A 19,341-nucleotide genomic window follows, 5' to 3' on the forward strand; every position below is an offset into this window, starting at 1 on the left:
TGCGGGAAGGATGGCGTTGGTCCCTCCGCCTGGGGCATTTTCCTCATGCGCAGAGTGATCCCTGATCCCGCCCTCGAACACCAGAAGGGATAGTGCTGCCGCCCAGCGCCGCTCCGGTTGCCGGGCTGCTGGGCTGTGACGGGGAGCGGGGCGCTGTGAGCGCCTCCATCCTCTCCAAGAGGCGGAGACCCACGAGACACGGCACCACCTGCAAATGTCTGCAGGGAGCAAAGATTCTAGCCCTGGGAGATATATTGTGGGACCTGAAGCCGTGGACTGCGCCTCCAGCACTGCCCGGGAAGCAAGAAGCTCCATGGACTGTGAGAACGGTGGTCATCTGTGGCTCCAAGTCTGTCTGGAGAACAGCTTCCCCGGCAGCTGGGACAGTGAGGACAGCTCTGGGGACTGCAGCTCACCTGTGGTGATGCCTTCAGCATCCCAGAGCCCAGGGATTTCCTCAGCAGGAATCATTAACTCTGCTTCACCAGTGTTATTTGTAAGGCCTGCTTGTGGGGAGCATACTTGTCTCCTGGCCAAGGGCTTCGGCCTGGCAAGTGCCTGTACTGATCAGGGCCAGCCACCTCTGGAGCAGCCTGACTGCGTTTTTTCACCACAGCACTTAGTCTTGCTTTCCTCTGGACCTTCTCACAGTTTGCTCATAGAACACCAAGGACACCAACTGCTTTCCCTGGTGTCTGCTTTCCAAGTGTGGAGGAGAACGGACCAGCCTGAGTTACAGCCAGCCAGGCTGATGGTGGAGAAGGTAGTCAGGAAAATAGCAAAAAGCTGTAGAGCTGAAAGAGACCTTGGGCTAGCCTTATACTGGATGAGAAGAATTTCCTCAAGACAGGTCAGTGTTACATGTTCACTGCAGCCCAGTGGAAGCTCAGTGACTGCCCTGAGAGGGAATAGTTGTCAGCCTTCCCACCCAATTGACATAGGTGTGCATGGGAGTAACAAGTCTTAGAGGTGAATGACAGTCATAACAAATCCCAGTGCATAAAGAGATTAACTCAACTGTGTAAGCATACTGGTTCCGTTTATCCCCTGAGCAGATCAAACTATATAAGATTAAGGTCTTTAGGATGACTAAAGCAATCCTAAAGCAATCCTTGATCAGGACAAGCTGCCTTTGCTCGGTGAAATCTACAAGTCCCTAGAGTTTCCTTGGTTCTTAGGCCACTTTCAGAGGCTCATCTTTGTTGTGAGTGTCACTGTCTACATTTCTTTCTGGTGAAAAATGACTGGAGGAGAGGGCTGACTATTCTGTGTTTAGGAAAAAATTAGTAGCTTGGTCTACTGCTGCACAAACTTAATTTTTTTTCTGAATTCTGCATTTTCCACAAATCACAAGGGGCTCCTATCTCATGTATCACTATGAGCTTTCAGAGGGAAAGGTCTCAAACTTGTATCCAATTTCATTCCTGTTAAAATACCTTTCAATCTAATCTTTCTACATATACCCTACCTACTATGGCTGAAGGAAGTGTGACAAATTTTCAGAATGTGTGCTGAGGCATTGGGTAAAAAGGGTTCATTATACAATGCAGGGGTGGGGGAAGAAGTAATTGGTAAGGTAAAACCAGAAGACCTTCCCAGATGAGAGAAAAGGGATTTGAGGAGATTCATGTACCACTTAAGGTTGGAGCGGTTTCAGATGGGTTAATGCCACTATCAGTGTGACAGAAGTTGAGAGGTCCCTTTATAGAAAAAGCTGTCATGGTGTTGCACCGTGTGTTGTCTCCAGGCCTGCAATTGCAGCTCTGAAGCACATGAGGCCTGTAAAGTGGCCATTCCTCTCCCAAATGCCTGGACCATGCAACCCCTCCCAAAGGCACTGTCCTGCCACCTTTGGGCTGGGGAGAGAAAACTGGCATGGTAGTTGGGCAGGAATGGCATTGGCAAAAGACCCTGTTCTGTGTGTGTGTATAATAACTGGCATCATGAGGAGTGGCTCAAGGAGAGAGTGGCTGTCTGGGCCCACAGGGCAATGGAAGCAGGACTCTGCCAAGGCTGGATGCAGGTGGTGGATGATCTGGGGACAGAGTGCTAACTCACATATTCAAACTGTGTTCAACCTACTCAGTTCACCAGAACATCCAGTCTTGTTACTAAAGCAGATTTGCACATAATGATGAGCACCTGAGAGAATTCAGTATTTCAGCTCAATTATTTCCTCCAAAAGGTCTTCTCTTAAATTACTGGATGAGTGGAGAGAAAAAACTTTGAGCAAGCCAGACATTGGCTTACTTTTACACAGCCTATGAAATAGTTGAGAACAACTGGAGCACTAGTTCTCCTGTCCACTCCCATAACACGTTTTTATTTGTCTGATTACTACTGATGGTTCAGGTTCTGGAAAGTACCTGTATCTGGCCATTGCATGGAAAAGAAAAGAAAAAAATATTTAAAAGAGGTAGCACTGCTCTGCTAGTGATGTGTCCCTGAACACAGATTTCCCTTTGCCTCTTAACTGCCATGTAATTTTTTTGGCAACCTTGGTGTTGCCCCATCTCTCCCCTGTGGTCATCTCTACAGGCAGAAACTTGCATTTAATGGCAACTTCTGACTGCTGCTGCTGGCAGGATTTCTCTCTAATATCCACACCATGCTCTGGAGGGCGTCACTGCTGTGCTTTCAAAGAAAGCCTGACTCATTTGTCAGGGCCACCGAGGCACTAACAGGCTTTAATGGCCATGACCAGCCTCAGCTGGGGTGTCCCCCACACCCTGGCTCATGGGCCCAGGAGTCTCATTTCAGCTCAGCACAATGGCATCAGTCTGTGCTTCAACTTTGTTACAGCTACGTCTGTGACTGGTTGGGATCCCCAATGATCCAGGTGTTGTAGACTTTGTTTCTTTGAGTCTGTGTATATGCTGACTGATCATTTTTACCTCATTTATTTCAGCTACTTCTATGAAGTGAAATATGCTGCTATTTCAAGCCTGTTTTGATGCTTGGGCTCTTGAGCCTCTTGGATGTTGATTGTTAGAGCAATGTTTTCACCTTAGGACAAAACCTTGTTGCTTCAGCTCCATAAGGAGGTAAGATTTGAGTAGTGATGAATTGCAAAATTCAGAACAAAGATATCAAAATGCCGATGTTTCTGTAATTTGGTATTGGCCTTCCAAACAAGAAAGACTTCCAAACAAGAATGTGGCATGACTTTTGAAGCTGCGAAGTGTGGAGAGTAGCAGCCTGTGTTTTTGTAGCAGGAGGCCTATTTAGCTACAATATTAGCCAAATTGTGACCAACTGGACTTATATCACAAAGAAAAGGCTGCTTTTTCATAAGCATAACAGCTAGTAGAAAAAGATCCCAGATATCTTGCCTCAAAGAACGTTTCAGGCTGATGAAGAAACAAAACCACAGACACATATTTAATGATTTTCTTTATGTTTGCCTGCATTTTTCTTTAGGTAGTAAAGGATAGTTTTCTGTCAGCTCAAACAGTGTCTGCATACCTTTCATATGTTTGTGAATAACTGCATTATAAATCACAAGTGCAAGCATGTCACTGTGAGATGATCTTGTCATTTCAAAGTTGAATATGGTCTACATTTTGTAAATCCAGGCAGAGTCTTGGCATAATTTCTGTTCAGATTCAGGGCATTCTAGATTCACAGATATGAAATTACTCCAAATATTCTGGTACAAAAAAAGAAACAGTTTTTCCCTTGGACAGGGCAAGAGTAACATTTGGAAGATGGTTCTTGGTTTGTTTATGGAAGGAGTTGTACGAACTCGGTGACCCAGACATCCTTTCCAGTGCTGCATTTAGTTGTCTCAACTAATGGGGGGGGAACACAGGAGTTGAAACCTATCATTCAAAATCCAAGCAGTATTACTGGTTTGTTAAGGTGATTAGTGTGGATTTTGGTTTCAAAAAGCTCTCATCAAGCATCTCTCTGAGCTCTGTAAGCTTTAATGCTTATTATCTGATCATATCTTAGTTCTGGTACAGACACTAACTTCTGCCAAAGGGATGAGGAAACTGTGCTAAAGAGAAAGGAAGTGACCTACTTAGAGTTGTAGCGGAGGGGGAAACCCAACTTTAATCAGAACTCAGGTCTCCTTTGTTTTGCTCCTAGGCAATACTTCCTCCAGCACAAAGATAGACTCTGCACCCTAGACCCTGTACTGATCCTAACTTCCTCCTTCTCTTCTCCCCAGGGGCTGTATTAAGGAGCTCCACTTTCACTAGGTGCTGTTTTGTGCTGGGGAACAAATGAGCACCAGTCAGCTGACTCCTGATGCTCATTGGTATGCCAGGAGGGAAACTGGCATGCTGCAAGGAGCACTTTCTTTAGTTTGTAGAGTCTAGGATGAGGAAGGGATAGAAAAAAGTGCCATGAGGGCACTAGCATCCAGTGAAGAAAGCCTTCCAAGTGCTAGCTAGCTCTAATATGTCCCTGCTTGTACTGGATGATCCTTCCTATTTTGTTTCCCTCTAGCTCCTTCTCACTTTGTACATAGCAGAGCATGTTTTAGAAGCTCAGAGATTCTTACTTTATTTTCCATGTGCCTTCATGCTGAAAGATGGTTTTTGTTTGTTATTGAACAGTGATGAAAAATCAGGGAGAAGTGACATAGTTTACTAAAAGCTCAATCAGTCAGAGACCAAGTTCTTGTGTATTGCCTCTCCTTGGAAACTGGCCTCTGAGGAAGAGGAGCTGTATGTTGCCAGCTCAGTTTGATGTTCACGTACCAAATACTTGCAACACTGTCCTCTCTGAGTTTTTAACTCAGCATTATTAATTGGTATTATTTAGCAACTATTTTGGAAGGAGTAAAAATTCCTCAAACTTCTTAGCTGCCTGTACACTGTTAATAAGGGCACAGTAACAAAATCAACCAAATAAATTGCTCCGAATTGCATGGACTCAATCCTCTCTGCATTTAAGAATTTCAGCACAGATTGGCTGCTGTGTAATGGTAACTCTTATTACCAGCTGGAGGTTGTATTTGAGTGGTATTTGATCTGAAGTCTGAAAGCACTTGTTCTCTTAAAATGGAAAAACATAATGTCCTTGTGCATAAGTGGATGAGTTCACCTCTTGTTCTTCAAGGGGAGACCCTGAAGAGGAGGTCTGATGCTGCAACTCGCAGCCTTTTTCTCCCTGTCTTGCACCTCACCCATCTTATGAAGAATCTCTGTAAGGCTGCTGCATTACTGCTGCCTCTGCCCTTGAGGCTGATAGCTTGCCTGTTTGATGTGAAATTACTCTTCTGTCCTTGCTCTCCTTTCTTTTGCCACGAAGGGTATTGGATCTGTGCCATAATACATCTCTCTCTTTCTTCCTCACCCCCATTATTTTCCTGCATTTTTGATCTCTCATGATAGGTTGCTTTTCAAAAATCAACTCCATCCTTGATATTTTTTTTTCTTTGATCAGAGGGTGTGGAGCATGGGTGGTAGATGAAATGAGCAACTCAGTAAGTTAATATTAGCTGATCTCTCTCTGCTATACTTAATATTTCTGTACATTTTTAGGTCAGGGGAGAGCACTAACTCTTTTCTTTGGACTTCTTGTACACTGTTTACTTTCACATTTCACCTAGTTAATGTTGTATTGAGACTTATAGCTTTGATTTCAACTATATCCATCTTAAGAAACAAGAGCAGTCTTAATTAAAAGATACCAAGAGGATCCACAGAATCCCTTGGTAGTTTATTCCAGTAGTTAATCATCTTTATTATTAAATACATATTCTAATTTGGCATGCCTGGCTGCAGCTTCCGGGCATTGGGTCCTCTTTTATTTCTGGTTTTCCACATTATGCTAAAGGGTTTGCCATACTTTAGATTTTCTGCCCAGGAAGCTGAATCTTCTCTGTGATTGAGTTCCGTAAGGGCTGTACTGAAGGAGCTTGTCTCTAGCTCTCAGTTTACTAGTTGTTTTCTATACCATCTACAATGTCACCTGAACTATGAGCACTAGTCTAGAATTGGATTTGACAAAACATCAAAGCTAAAATGACCTTCATCTCCTACTTTTAAGATCTAGGACTGCCCTATGCCTAAGTCTTGTTCTGAAACGCTTCTTGTTTTTCTTCTACATCTTTGTTGTTGTTTCAGAAAATAAGGTCTGGGCTTGCTTTAATAAAGAGAAAATGAAGCACTTAATGTATGCCCATTAAATGATTACCATTCTGTATAACAAATAAGACAAGGATCTTACGATGGAAAAATTGCATGTTGTATAATAAAGACTACAGATATGGGAGACTTTAAAAACCAATGGGGGCTAGGGAATTGATGTAACAATACAGTGCAACCAATGTTAACAGGACATAAATGGACTTTGTGATCTTTCGGGAATCTGTTTCATGAAGTAACATAGTAGCTGCTAGCTGTAACTCTGTGGACTGACATAGAGAAGATACCCCCTAGTCCATTTCTCTATCTACTTTAAGAAGAGTAATTGTTTTTCTTCTGGAAATTGTATGCTTATTATATTAGACAAGTAAAACATTTCATTCTCTATTATACTCAAGAATTTATATAAAATTTAGCATGTTGCTAAGTAAAAACAGTAAGGCAATGCAATTAATTCTGAGGAATTAAAAATATAGGTATTGCTATAGTACATACTGATACATCCCAAGCTACCCTCCATGGAAAGGAGAGTTTAATGTGCATTAACAATAAATATAGAAATGCTCTAGTATCTCAATGGATGACATGCTCTTTGTATAGATTTCTGCTAAAGTGTCCATTTTGGGGGGGCCATTTACACTATTGCCTTATAGATTTAAAGATGACAAATATGTTGATGCTTGCTTTGATTAGTTTCATTTTGATTCCACTAAAATGGTGGCTGCTGTATCAAGGAGCAGAAATCCATTCTAACTACACTTTCAGTAAATTATTAGCCTTTTTTGACAATAACAATGAACATTTATGAACACTAATGAAACTTAGTGCTTTAATCTACAGCAAAAACAATTACCTGCTCTGAAACATCTGTTGGAAATATCCGTAGATTTGATGGAAATAGGAGGTATCATTCTTCCTCGGAAAGGTTTCACATAATTATTCTTCAGGCATAAAAACTTACAGCTCAGTAATTCTTTCACAGATCTTGCACAATGAGATCATGTCAATACCGGGAAGTCAGAGTGACAAGGAAAATCTCCAGGCACTGGGATACCATCACTTACACTGCAGAGCTTTTCCAGTGTTCCCCAAAAGAACCTGAGCGCTGTGAAAAAGCCTTTGCACAAAATTTTGGAGGTTTAAAGAATTTGCTATCCTGGCAGCAGGCTGCAGCATCAGCATGCCAGCTTACCCTCAGCACCCAGAAACATTCCCAGGCACATTTAATCCGCTAATATAAATGCAGTCCAAGAGATTCAAAAACTAGTGACATTCTACTCACTATGAGCCCCAAGAGTGAGTAGGAGAATGGGTCTTCTGTCAAGAGGTAATAGGGCACCTTTCCCTTCCCAAAGCTGTTGTATTCCAGAGTTCTTACTTTGGATTGAATACAGATTGAATTTATTTTTTCACTGTTTCATAAAGCAGATAAGAAACTTGACATGTAAAATCTTTTCTACCAAACAATGTAAAAAACTAATGCAATATTAATCTGTAAAATATCAAGTATAGCCTTTTTAAGCCAGAAATAGTTTTTGCTTTTATTAATGCTGCTGTTCTGCATAATTCTAGACAGATGTATTTAATGAAAGTTATAAAAATATTTGAAAAATAATGTTATTGACTTAAAGCAATTGGCACTTCTGGCAAAATTTAACAGTTGATTTAATTTTCTGTACAAGTTTTTCAAAAAGTAGGTCAGTCTTTCGCATATTATTACTCACATATTGCTTTGTTGAAATGACATCCTTTTGTTCCGAACTGAACAAGGGTCCCAAAATGTTTCAAGACAGAATGTAGAATCCAGAAATTTTGTGTAACACATTCTCCTTGAATCAATATTTGTATTGCATTGTTGTTGTTATCTCTGGACAATCATTCTATACAGAAGGAAGATGCTTAATTTATTTTATCCTTTGGAAGGCCAAATATCGTGACATAAACTTTTTGATTTACTGAAGGTATTCATTGAAAACTGCTTGGCAGAAAAACTATGTTCCAAAGAGTCTGTGCAAGAAGGAGAATTCCAGAAAGTCTGTTCAGAATTATTTGTTATTGGAAGGTCTTCAGGAAAAAATACCCTCACTTTCCCACAGTTCTCAGTCAAATTAATCATCCTTGATTAGCATCAAACTGGTAAGGAGATCCAGTCTTTGGCAGCCAAAGAGGGCCTTGGCAAGTTTGCCAACTGTAGCACCTTTGGAGCCTTCCCTCATTTCCCACTTAAGCAGCATTTGGTAAACTTTTTCTTTTAGTCCATCTCGTTCATAATCATGATCAATTTCATCAATCTCAGGATCACAGAAGCCCAGTTTCCGAGCACAGTGCTTCCACTGCTTAGCCAACTTTTCTCTCACTAGATTCAGATGTTTGGCAGTCAGGACAGTAGTATCATCTGCAAAAAGAAGAAGAGTGTAAGAAAATGGCATTTTTTAACATTTCTTCTGCTCTTTTTGCTATCTCTCCTGTCCTCCCACTACTATTTATTGGTAACATATGGAGACAGAATCTTAGTGATATAACCAGAAGTGGACTTCATGGAGGCAGCATAACCCAGCGATGCCAGGAAAGAAATGCCCAGTCAGAACATGTATATTCACACATCAGTTGCTGGACTTGCTCTTTGATCTGAAGCTATCATGGTTTGTGACTTAACCTGCAAGACTGAAAAACCCCTTCCTAGAGTTCTTAAACAGATGTATGGTGTGTTTTATATTCCAGGACACAAATGATTTGTTTACTTAGGAATACACATGGATAGTTTAATTTGGTATTGACTAATGAAAAAAAATTAAATTTCAAAATCTTCCAACTTCTACCTGAGCGAAGCGGTCATAGCTCTTAGATATACAGTTTTACTTTAAGATTTCCCTGGGTGATGTCAGGCACTGGACTCTATGATCTTCATATCTCAGGATATTCTAAAATTTAAACTGTAAGTCAGGTGAGGACCTCCAAGCATTGCTTTTACCAATTTGAGTGTTTCATACATTCCAAACCAAAGGATTCTTGGATAATTACATGGGGAGAATACATGAAAACTAGGGAGATATTTCTCTTACCAAATATACCCATTGCTTCATACTGTCTGTAATTTGCTTCTGTAGCAGCAGGAGAAGTGCTGATGTGCTGATTGTGCTCTTCAATCTTCATGTGGTTGTAGGATCCAATTTGAATTCCAGAGCTGTTACTAATGTTGTATTTGATTGAGTCTTCTGTATAAGGGACTTTAATACAAATTTATAAACAACTGCATGTGGTTCAAAATGTCAAGAAGTAACATAAGGAAGAAGAATGTTCTACTAATAAGGGAAGTGATTAAATGTTTTCATTGCATTAATGTAGAAATAGCCATTTATGGCAACTGTGAGTGTATTTTCACTATGCAGTGTGACACAAATGTACTTCAGTGAAAGCCCAGTCTGTTCTATAACAAAGTGCCATAACCAAGCTTTACATGCTGGTAGTTACTAAACTATAAATAATGTTCCCTGTGCTTTGGAAATGTGTAGCAGCAGTTTCACTTTCTGTTGGCCAACAGCTTCAGAGGGTCAGCCTTTACTTGAATGCTTTTTTCTTTTAAACCTTAAAGCTTCACTTCTGCATCTCAGCTTTACTTTTTATAGATGTAGATTCAGGTTTACAGTTATGACTTTGAAGTTCTTTGAGACTACAGTAAATCATTTCTTGTTGCTCATAAGAAGTGATTAGTTAAACATGTCATTTGGTCTTTTGCTTACTCTTGTCTGATTTCCACACACAACATGAATAGTGACTTAGTTTCATGTTAGGTGACATCAGTTTTCTATTTTCTTGACAGTGTTTTCTGAACTCTGTTTGGATAATCATCCATTAAACATTCTAATTCTAGTTTAAATGGCGAATCTCACAACCTGGGTCTAAAATCGAAATACAGATATTTAAAATGATACACTAAGCTCTGTATTTAATCACACAAAATTATGGTTAGATGCACAAACATTCTTGTTGCACACTCAATTGCAATGTGAAGTGTGGAAATCTATGGTTATGTTATGTATGAAAATCTAAGTGCACTTAATTTTTGTTAACTGGAGGCTGCAAGTCAGAAATACTTGTATGTATGCATGATTGGTTTCTAGAAGTTACAAAAAAAGGAATGCATTTTATCATGTCTCATAACATTATGATTCCTGTAACCTTTTCCTTTTGTAGCTAAAAAAATGAAGAAATCTCATATTTTTTCTATGTTCTTATCTGGTAACAAAATGAATCTAGCATAAGGTATGAAAATGTGTACAGAATGCTTTGTCAGTATTAACAGCAAAACTTATTGTGCTTATAAATCTCCTTTCCCAAGTCTCTACACTTTGCTGCTTGTCACGTTTGTGTCATCATCTAAAGACTCTAAGGGGTCCAAAGTCAAGAAGACAGAAACCTGCTGTTTCAAGTTTTCTTTTTAAGTGTAGACCATTTACAAACTGGACAAGCCTTGAAAGGCTTAATTAAAGAATTCAGGGTGCCCCAAGTAACACAACTTGAAAGAAGCATATATTAACAAGTCCCAAAGGACATAACACAATTTCAGGGGTTCAAGACAGTTGAACTGTAGAGACCTGTGCCCCAATGAAGACTGATCAGCATGAAGCCTGCAGCTAGAGATTTGTATTAAAAATCCAGAGCAAGATAGGACAAAGTGTCCCAAATGCATGTGTGGTTCAACAGTTGGGCAGAGTCACAGCAGCTTGACGCTTAATCTAAGAAAGTAACTAGTTTAGGTGTGCAGGAGATTTTGCAATGCCTTCATGTTTTTAAAAAAAGTTCTTACATATAAGAAGATGTTGTCCTTGATTCATCACGTTTAATAGTGTGTACAGGTTCTGCTAGAGACAGGAATTAGTTTTACATACTGGTACTGATAACTTCAGATATGGTTAGAGGTATTTAGCAATAACATATATATTTCAAGTTCCTAAAATTTTTTGTTTTGCTGGTCAGGATGCAATGCATAGCAGGTTGGCTACCAGGACAGATGAAGGCTACGGCACTTACCCGGGCTTACTCCTGGTGAGCTAGAATAATATGCAAAAGTTCCCCTTGTGAAAGAAGTGGAATCCTTGTTACCTAAAAAAGAGAGAAAAGAAAAAAATGCCAAAAGCATTACGTAAATAAAAAAGCAAATGTACTTAACAGTGACTGCAATATTTGTAACAGTGAGAGTACACAGTGCTCTCAAATACAGAGAAACGAGAAGCTTTTTAATTAGCAGGATTGTATCTCCTTGAATAACTCTAATTTAAGCAATGATCTCCTTGTGGTTTTTGCTCAGTGACTAATAGCCTTAACCATCCTTGGATCCCAGTGAGGGCAATGGGCTTCCACATGGGCGTATGGATACCTGGCGGTGTGGATCACAGCACACCGCAGTTATGGACTGAGCTGCCTTGTATCAGGTATTCCAATTGGAAAATTCTGAACTCCCAAGTGTGCTCCTACTGCTTAGTGCTGAGATTGACTGTGGTTTATATTAGCACATTGCTTGTGACCAGCTCTAGCAAAGGCATGGGACATCACTCCATCTTCTGTCGGAGGCAGTAATATCTGGCAGAGATGTAACTTCCAGCCCAGGGATGCTCACAGATGAGCTCTACAACTCATGATAGGGCAGCAAGAGCGTCTGGGTTACAGTCATCGAGCAAGTCAGTGGAAGAGCTGCAGTGCAGCTCTTCTGCATCTTGGTCTGGTATCTGCTACACTGTTTCACACAACCTCCCTACAATAACTGTTTTCCTTATTCCTTTCAAACAGAAGGTTTTCCTTTATTAGTGATGTTGACAGTTCTAATGCCTGCCTTCTGACATGACAGCTCTCAGGTTCATTTCAGCAAATAAACTCACATAAACAACTAATCAGAGTCTCTGCATAAGTAATTTAACAGAATAACACCTCTGTGGCATTCTGCTTGTAAAAAGCTAGGCATTCTTTATTTTCTTGTGAGATGACCTGGAAAATAATACCATACTAAAAATATCCAATATTTAGTAGGAGCAGGCTAATATATCTCATACTATCTCTAGTTCCTAAAAGTTCTATCTTGTAAGTCTCCAATTACCACTTATTTATGTTTTGCCAATGGTCAGTGTTCTCTTCCGTCTCCATACCTTTCTACTCCATGGCTTACTAGCAAATACCAATAGAAGCTCCCCTCAGTACCAGACAGAGCTCTCTGGAGAAACCAATTATGAGCCTTAGCTCCTTGCTGGCTCCCTAAACTCAGGAGTCTCTTGGCTTGTTGCAAATCAAGCTCAAAATACCCATCTAATTTCTGAAATGCTACAAATGCTGTTTTTGCACAAGCAGAACCTATGGTATGAATGTCACATTTCTGAGAGTCAAAGTTCTCCTTTGCTTTCCTAAAATGACTGGTAGCAGCTCTTGGTTTTGGGAGCTGCTGTAGCAGTACTTCCTGTGTGCTATTAGTTGGCTGGTAGCTGAGGAGTCAGGTGTTGGGTATCATGCTCTTCTGTAACACTGGTGCTTAAGAAATGGTTCATTTGAAATTGACAGCCTGAAATCAGTGAAAGCAGCATAATGAAGTCAAAGCTAGAGCACTTCAGAGAGCTAAGTAACTTCCGGTAAACAAAGAGAATTTCATGAAATAAATTCACCTTTGCTACGGGTTGTTCCTTAAGCTGCAAAATGCTCTTGACCACTTCATTTAATAGAGGAAAAGTGAGTTTTCAGAAACATAGGTGTTGGAGAAAGAGGAATCTCACCTGTATCTGTGTCTGAATTCTTCGAATACCAGTTTACATTGGTTTGTGACTGCAGGTTTTGGCCAGATTCTGGCACAGGAGGTTTACTTAGGCTAAAGTTACTGGCTAAACACAATCCATAGAGATCCTCTGGGTTTCCTGTCAGAAGACTGTTACGGTTTGGCCCATAAAAAACTGTTCCCTGGTTTGGTGTTGTTGCAGCTGCCTGTGACCGGAAGTTAGGATCAGGGTTTGATCGGACATATGGCTTAGTATTTGATCCTGCCTGTGACCAGAAATTTGGATCGTGGTTTGACCAGACATATGGGTTAGTGTTTGATCCTGTTTTTTCAGCTCTTGGATGTAGTTCACTCTTCTGGGAAGTAGGAGATGGCTTTGCAAACGGATCGCAGGAAACTCTCCGTCTCCTTTCTTCCTCTATCATTTCAGGGGTGTATAGTACAGGTGGAACTGCTTTATCCATCCGGCTCCCAAATACATGATAGTTGTATTCACACTGAAGTTTTCTTTCTAGATTATCAGCAGGTGCAAAAGAGGTCTCGCAGCTCTCAACAGGCTGGTTCTCGGGGGAGGCAGCAAACAGGGCTTCATTAACATGACTGGTCTCGGGACCTTGAGAGCTGTGTAGAGAATTAGGCTGATCTGAAAGGGAGGAAAATTAAATATTTGGAAAACATCCAAATTGAACTTGTTGCAATGATACTAGAATCTATTAACCTACCTTTATTATTATGGTATATATAAAAGGTGAAAATATAAAATTACTTTCAGCATAAGGCATTCTATAAAATAAAACACAGCTCTACTGGCGAGTATAACAGATTTTTATCTAGAAGTACAGGTTTGTTTAAGCTGTAAGTGTCAAAATCTCACTCAAGTGGTGTGAGAATTCACTGCACACTCTACTTATATTGACATTAAGTTTTCAACCACTGAAACAAACATTCCTGAAGGCATTTGCAGGGTCTGATTTACTGGTGTGTCGCCACTAGCACTGGAGTTTAATTAGTGCAAAACTGAAGTGTAACAGGATGGAAAATAACACCTCTGTAATAATAGGTATAACTTCATACAGCACAAATAATTTGTCATTAAAATCTTATTTAAAAATGATTATGTAAAGTATCCTGTCTGGGTATTTCGTGATGAATACTTTTTGTCTAGTTTATTCTTTGTGGTCCCAAAGAATACATTTTTACAAGTAATGTCTACCAGATAAAATAGTCTGTGTCATCTACATCTTTAAAACTAATTCTCAATATCAAACGAAGCTTTACTTTAGTCTTGAACCAGATGGAGTATGATCTGGATCATGCTGCAGCATTCCAGATAAGAATGTAAAAATCTGCTTGTTATAACTTGTACTTATATTTTAAGGGTAAGACCACAGGTACTTTCTTCAAGTTCTGAAAGCTTCAAACTTTTCTAGAAAACATATTACAGTGCCTAAACCAAGTGAGTCTTACAAATCACTGTAAAATTGGAATAAAATATATGTATGTGCTTCTATTTAGCTCAGATAATGCCAGTGAACTGATTTTTTTTCTTTTTTTATTTTTCTCCCCTAAATTACATAATTTCAGGCCATATTAGGCAGCACCAAAATTAGTTCCTTTTGATGGTTGTATATTAGTACACCTTCAGTCTGACTTGCTCTGCTTCTTCTATTGCCACGGCTAGAGAGGGACTGGGAGGAATAAGCTAATACAGAAATAACCCCATCAAAAGAGACAGCTATTAGCAATTCAGTATTAGCATAAACGATACGGCATCTGTTCTCCAGGGAAAGCTTGAGATGTATGAACAGATCCTGTGGGATGCCTTTCACTACCACTGTCTGAGTAATGCCCATTGATTAGAGAAAAAAACCCCAATTTTGACTGACAGGTTGTCAAGATAGCATCTTTCTGCAGTGTAGATTCACAATAAAGCTTTTCATACTTAAATCACAAGAGCATCTGCAATCTGCAGCAGTGATACATGATTGTTTCTGCTAAGCAAGTGTAACTGTGCTCATTTAAAAATACAGCAGTGGGGCTGCCCTAAGTCCATCAGTTCCACTGAGGAACAATTACGTTAAACCTAGCTCTGGGAAAGATTTATTAGTCGCATGTTACAGTTTAACGTTATTCGTTTAATAATGTATTTCAAGTGGTGTGAGCTAACGTAGCAGAATGTTATTTCTACTGAGTTTTATATTATTTCTTGTAAATCAGTGTTGCAAATAAGATCCTATGTCCTTTGACATTAGGAAAATTCGACAAAAGAATTCCAGATACACTACTACAAAACTTTATCATTACATATTAGTGAGATACCTCTATAAAATCACAAAACATGCAACTCATCCAGGCCTTGATAGAAAACAGGAGAGGAAGGAGAGAAAAATAATCCATTAGTGCTCCTCAGATTCCTTTGAAAGCAAGGTAATAAACAAAGGAATATGTTACAATTATGCATCCTGGTCATATTCAGAGCATTCATAAGAAAGGATGGAGTGAGAAAAAAAGTAAATTAAATCCTACAGAGCAAGCAGTTGGCATAAACAAAAGGATGGGAAGAAAGATGAAGTATGAAAAGTAATTATCACAGTGACCATTGAAAAGTCTAACGTTGAACAAAATTTTCAGTGTGGAAGATGAAAGCAGAATACTGTAAAATGGAATGGGTTTGAACTGTAGATGATGGAAAATTTATAGTAAGTATGACTTCTGGGAAGAAATTTAATCTTTTCAGTGATTACAATTCTTTCTGAAGTGCTGAATAATTGAGTTTCTTCATAACCCCTTAATGGTAAGTTACTTGCTTTGTACACAACTTTATCTTTGGCAAAATACACAGGGACTTACCTACTTCACCATTACTGGTATCTTCTGGTACAGCATCTATTTGGAGGGATTCCATTCTATTCAGCAGCTCATTTGACTCAGGCCATATTTTCTGCATGTGAGAAAGAACAAATGATCAAGTCATAGGCAAAAGCTTAACTAAAGGAGTACCTGTAGAACAAGGAGTTTAGAGGAAATTTCCAGGAAGAAGCAGTACAATTTCCTTTCCGTAAACACTCCACTTCACTATAATGAGGGCAAAATCTATTCCTGTTCTATTCTTGTGATGTTCCCATTATTCAGACTTTACTGGAAATAATTTTTTTTAACCTGGAAAAATTATTTCTCAAATTCACCAAGTGCTTCTTACTTGCAAAATAATTTCCAAAAGTAGGGTTTGTGTTCGTGCGTTTTATTTAATTAATTAAACTCAAGAAGTACTTTCACAGATTAAAAGTCAACAACTCCTATCTATCTCTTCCCCAAAAAATCAACATCCTTCCAAAAGCAAAAGCTGACATTCTAAAGCACGTTATAACTGTAGGTCCTTGGATTTTACTTGAGCAATTGAATTGCTTGAGCAGAGGGGTTGGACCAGATGACCTCTGATCCCTTTCAACCTCAACCATTCTGTGATCCTTTTAGTTAGGAGGCTGTGGACTCTGCTTGCATGATTGCTGGGGAGGAGGGAAGGGAAGTTATGCCCAAAGCCTTTAACTCATGTTGCTACTGAAGCTGTACTAGTAATTCACCATATTGACTTGCCTTGCATGCTTTATTCACATTCTGCGCCCTGATTGTAATGGATGCCTTCCTTCCTGAGAAAGTAATAAACTCACAGCCCATTTTCTAAATAGTCATTCAGACTTGAGAGGTACATCTGTAGAGAGCTAAGGAAGCTAGTACAATTGGCCATGATCCTGATTTGGGGCTGCTATCATAAATTAGACATATATACTTCACATTGTAAGTCTGGTCAAACCAGTCCAGGAAATCTGTTTCATCAGTTTCACTTTGCAAAACTCCTGTTGCTTTTTTGAACAGTCACTGGTGCTTTGTAAACATCACATGAAATGAGAAACTTTCATTACCACAATTGAAGACTTGGTGACAGAAGGAAGCACTTTCAAAAAATTGTAAAAGAGTGGTTTCACAAGGAAGTTTTTTTTTCCTTAGTTAAAAATACTGTGTATGTACTGTTCTGAGCCTCACTTCACTGCAAAGGAGTGAATGCCAGGAGTTCTCACCAACAGCTGTCAGTACTAGTGAAGTGAGTAAATTTGTAAAATCTGTAATAAAAAGGTTCCATAATCAGCCTAAATGTCCAAGAAGTTCTTATTCTCTTATTTTCAGTCAGGAAATTATTATTTTTATCATAATTTATAAAGTTACAGTCAGAAAAGTAAGAGAAACCAACTTGGATACTCAGGAAAACCATTGAATTTTAATTTTACCTGTGGTATAGCTTCCTGGTCTCAAGCAGGCTGAGACTCATTAGACACTGCCTGAACACAGGACAAAAATTGCCAAGAATTTTAAAAGTTACTTTAAATCATATTCTGCTACTTTTGAATTGCTAGGAATAACATTTTATTTCATGAGTGAGACTTAATGAGGAGCTTTTGCAAAGTATCATCATAGAATCAGTGTGTCACTCCGGTGGAAATTGACCGTGGGGGACCTTGGGCCCATCTCCTGCTCAAAACAGGGTCATCTATGGGATCAGAGTTGGTAGCTCAGAGCTTTATGCAATTGGATATTGAAAACCTCCAATGATGGTGACAGGACAACCTCCTTAGGTAACTTGTTCCACTGCTCAGCTGTCCTCAGAGAGAAAAGTGGGTTTTTTTCCCCCTCTTACATCCAGTTTGAATCTCTCTTGTTTCCATTTATGTCTGCTATCTCTAGTCCTCACACTATGCACTGCTCTGAAGAGCATGGCTTTATTTTCACAATAAACTCCTCATACATAGGGGCAGCTTGCTATTTCTTTATGTTCCCCAAAGGCATTGCATGTCTGGGCTAAAACATCCCCATCTCCTATGGCAGGACTAACAAGTGCTGAGCTGATCTGCTTCATCTGCTGCCTGTGACTCCGCTGGGGCTAGTCGGGCCTTGGCTGGTGCCCAGGTTGCTGCTCACCTGAGCATCTTCTCAGCAGTGCTGCTCCCTGGCTGGGCAGCCATTGGTTGGCACTGAAGCCAGGGGTATTTAATTCCAGGCGCAACATGTTGTATTTGACCTTTCTGAATCTCACAAGGTTTCTGTCACCACAGTCCTCCAGCCTTGTCCTTGTGACTGTATTGATTTGTCCTTCTAGTTTGGTGTCACCTCCACACCTTATGTGTGGCTCCATTGCTTTCTATCACCTCACTGATAAAAAGAGTGCACCAGGGAAGGTCCCAGACCCCTGCACTACTGCACCTGCTACTGGCCTGCAGGTGAAGTAGGACCAGTTAACTGCTGTCCTCTGAGACTTGCCATCCAACCTGTTTTCATCTCCTCATCCAGACAGTAACATCTGAACTCAGATACAAGAGTATTTTGGGCGAGAGTGTTGATCTTCCAAAAGTTGAGATAAATGACGTGCACTGCTCTTCCCTCATTTACAAATCATTTTATCACAGAAGGAAACCAGGTTGGTCAAGCATGAACAGTCTCCAAGTGGCAGAATCTGGCCATAATTGGGGTTGGGAAGAGGGGATGTGGGGAACTGACACCACAGAATGCTCAGAAAGTTACTCACTTTTAAATTCTTCAGATCTTCTTCGATATTTTTTCCTAGATTTTGGTAGTAAAATGGCTTGTATCTTTCACTAATTTCTGCAAAAAGAAAATAACTAAGTGAAAGTGGTTTTCAATGGAAAATAAAAGTGACATAATGTTAACAATCTTGATGGATAAGGATTGAATAAAGACTTCTATCAGGTCAGAAACAGCAAAGTTATACATATATTTGGAATTTGTTCACATGGTACATTTAGCTTTAAAATAGTAACAAGAACAGGATGACTCCCACAGATTTTTTTTTTGTTGTTGTATTTCTTTTTAGGGTGAAACCTCTCTGTATGTGACCTGTAGCTGAGAGCACCTTTCCTTGACTTGCATATGGGAAAATTAGAAGCTAAGACCCAGTACTAGCATAAGCTTAATCTATTAGCAGTAGATTATGTATGTTAAATATGGGGATAGTAGATGGGTTCCTCCTGGTACACAAATTTCCTCTGAGTCTTTAAATACATGCCTGCCGTATATGAAGATGGTGGTGCCCCTGTCTAAATACAAACTTCCTGTTATATGTTGGGGTTTTCTTTGTGGGTTGTGTTTTTTTTGTTGTTGTTGTTTTGGAGGTTTTTTTGTGTTGGCTTTTTATTTTTTTGGCACTATATATTGAGATAGAAAGAAGAGATGAGGAGACACAGGATTTTGACTTATTTCCTGAATGCTCTTATAATTTCTCCTTCCCAGACCATTCAGCTAAGACTTCTACTGACTGCAAGTGTTTTGGGATCTGACCATATGAAAGAATGATGAGCTAGTCAAAGTCGGTTGGATTGCTTATGGAACAATTACTAGGACAGCTTTTGAATCTAGAATATTTTGAATATGATATTTTGTCAGTCATAGTCAAGATATACTACATCCCTTAATGTTAGT

General features: G+C 39.6%; 1 protein-coding gene and 1 long non-coding RNA gene across 3 annotated transcripts in view; one reads left to right on the plus strand and one right to left on the minus strand.

The window, feature by feature from the left end:
- The window catches only part of LOC113964275, a 21,677-nt gene continuing 2,336 nt past the window's right edge, over positions 1–19,341 (plus strand). The window contains exons 1-2 of the long non-coding RNA XR_003533138.1: positions 1–850; positions 2,909–3,044. This is a non-coding gene — a long non-coding RNA (uncharacterized LOC113964275). The remainder of the gene's footprint in view (positions 851–2,908; positions 3,045–19,341) is intronic.
- The window catches only part of RIPK1 (receptor interacting serine/threonine kinase 1), a 24,627-nt gene continuing 11,858 nt past the window's right edge, over positions 6,573–19,341 (minus strand). Inside the window, exons 5-10 of one of the 2 annotated variants that reach the window (XM_027676282.1) lie at positions 18,431–18,507; positions 15,706–15,796; positions 12,857–13,498; positions 11,133–11,204; positions 9,164–9,328; positions 6,573–8,496 (exon numbers count right to left, since the gene is read on the minus strand). In XM_027676282.1, the coding sequence (XP_027532083.1) occupies positions 8,210–8,496; positions 9,164–9,328; positions 11,133–11,204; positions 12,857–13,498; positions 15,706–15,796; positions 18,431–18,507 (1,334 nt within the window). In that variant the 3' untranslated portion in view covers positions 6,573–8,209. The remainder of the gene's footprint in view (positions 8,497–9,163; positions 9,329–11,132; positions 11,205–12,856; positions 13,499–15,705; positions 15,797–18,430; positions 18,508–19,341) is intronic. The other variant, XM_027676281.1, reaches the window with a different exon arrangement.

The sequence above is a fragment of the Neopelma chrysocephalum genome, unplaced genomic scaffold (genome assembly GCF_003984885.1).
Source record: "Neopelma chrysocephalum unplaced genomic scaffold, ASM398488v2 Primary Assembly neopelma1_26b, whole genome shotgun sequence".
Lineage (NCBI taxonomy): Eukaryota > Metazoa > Chordata > Aves > Passeriformes > Pipridae > Neopelma > Neopelma chrysocephalum.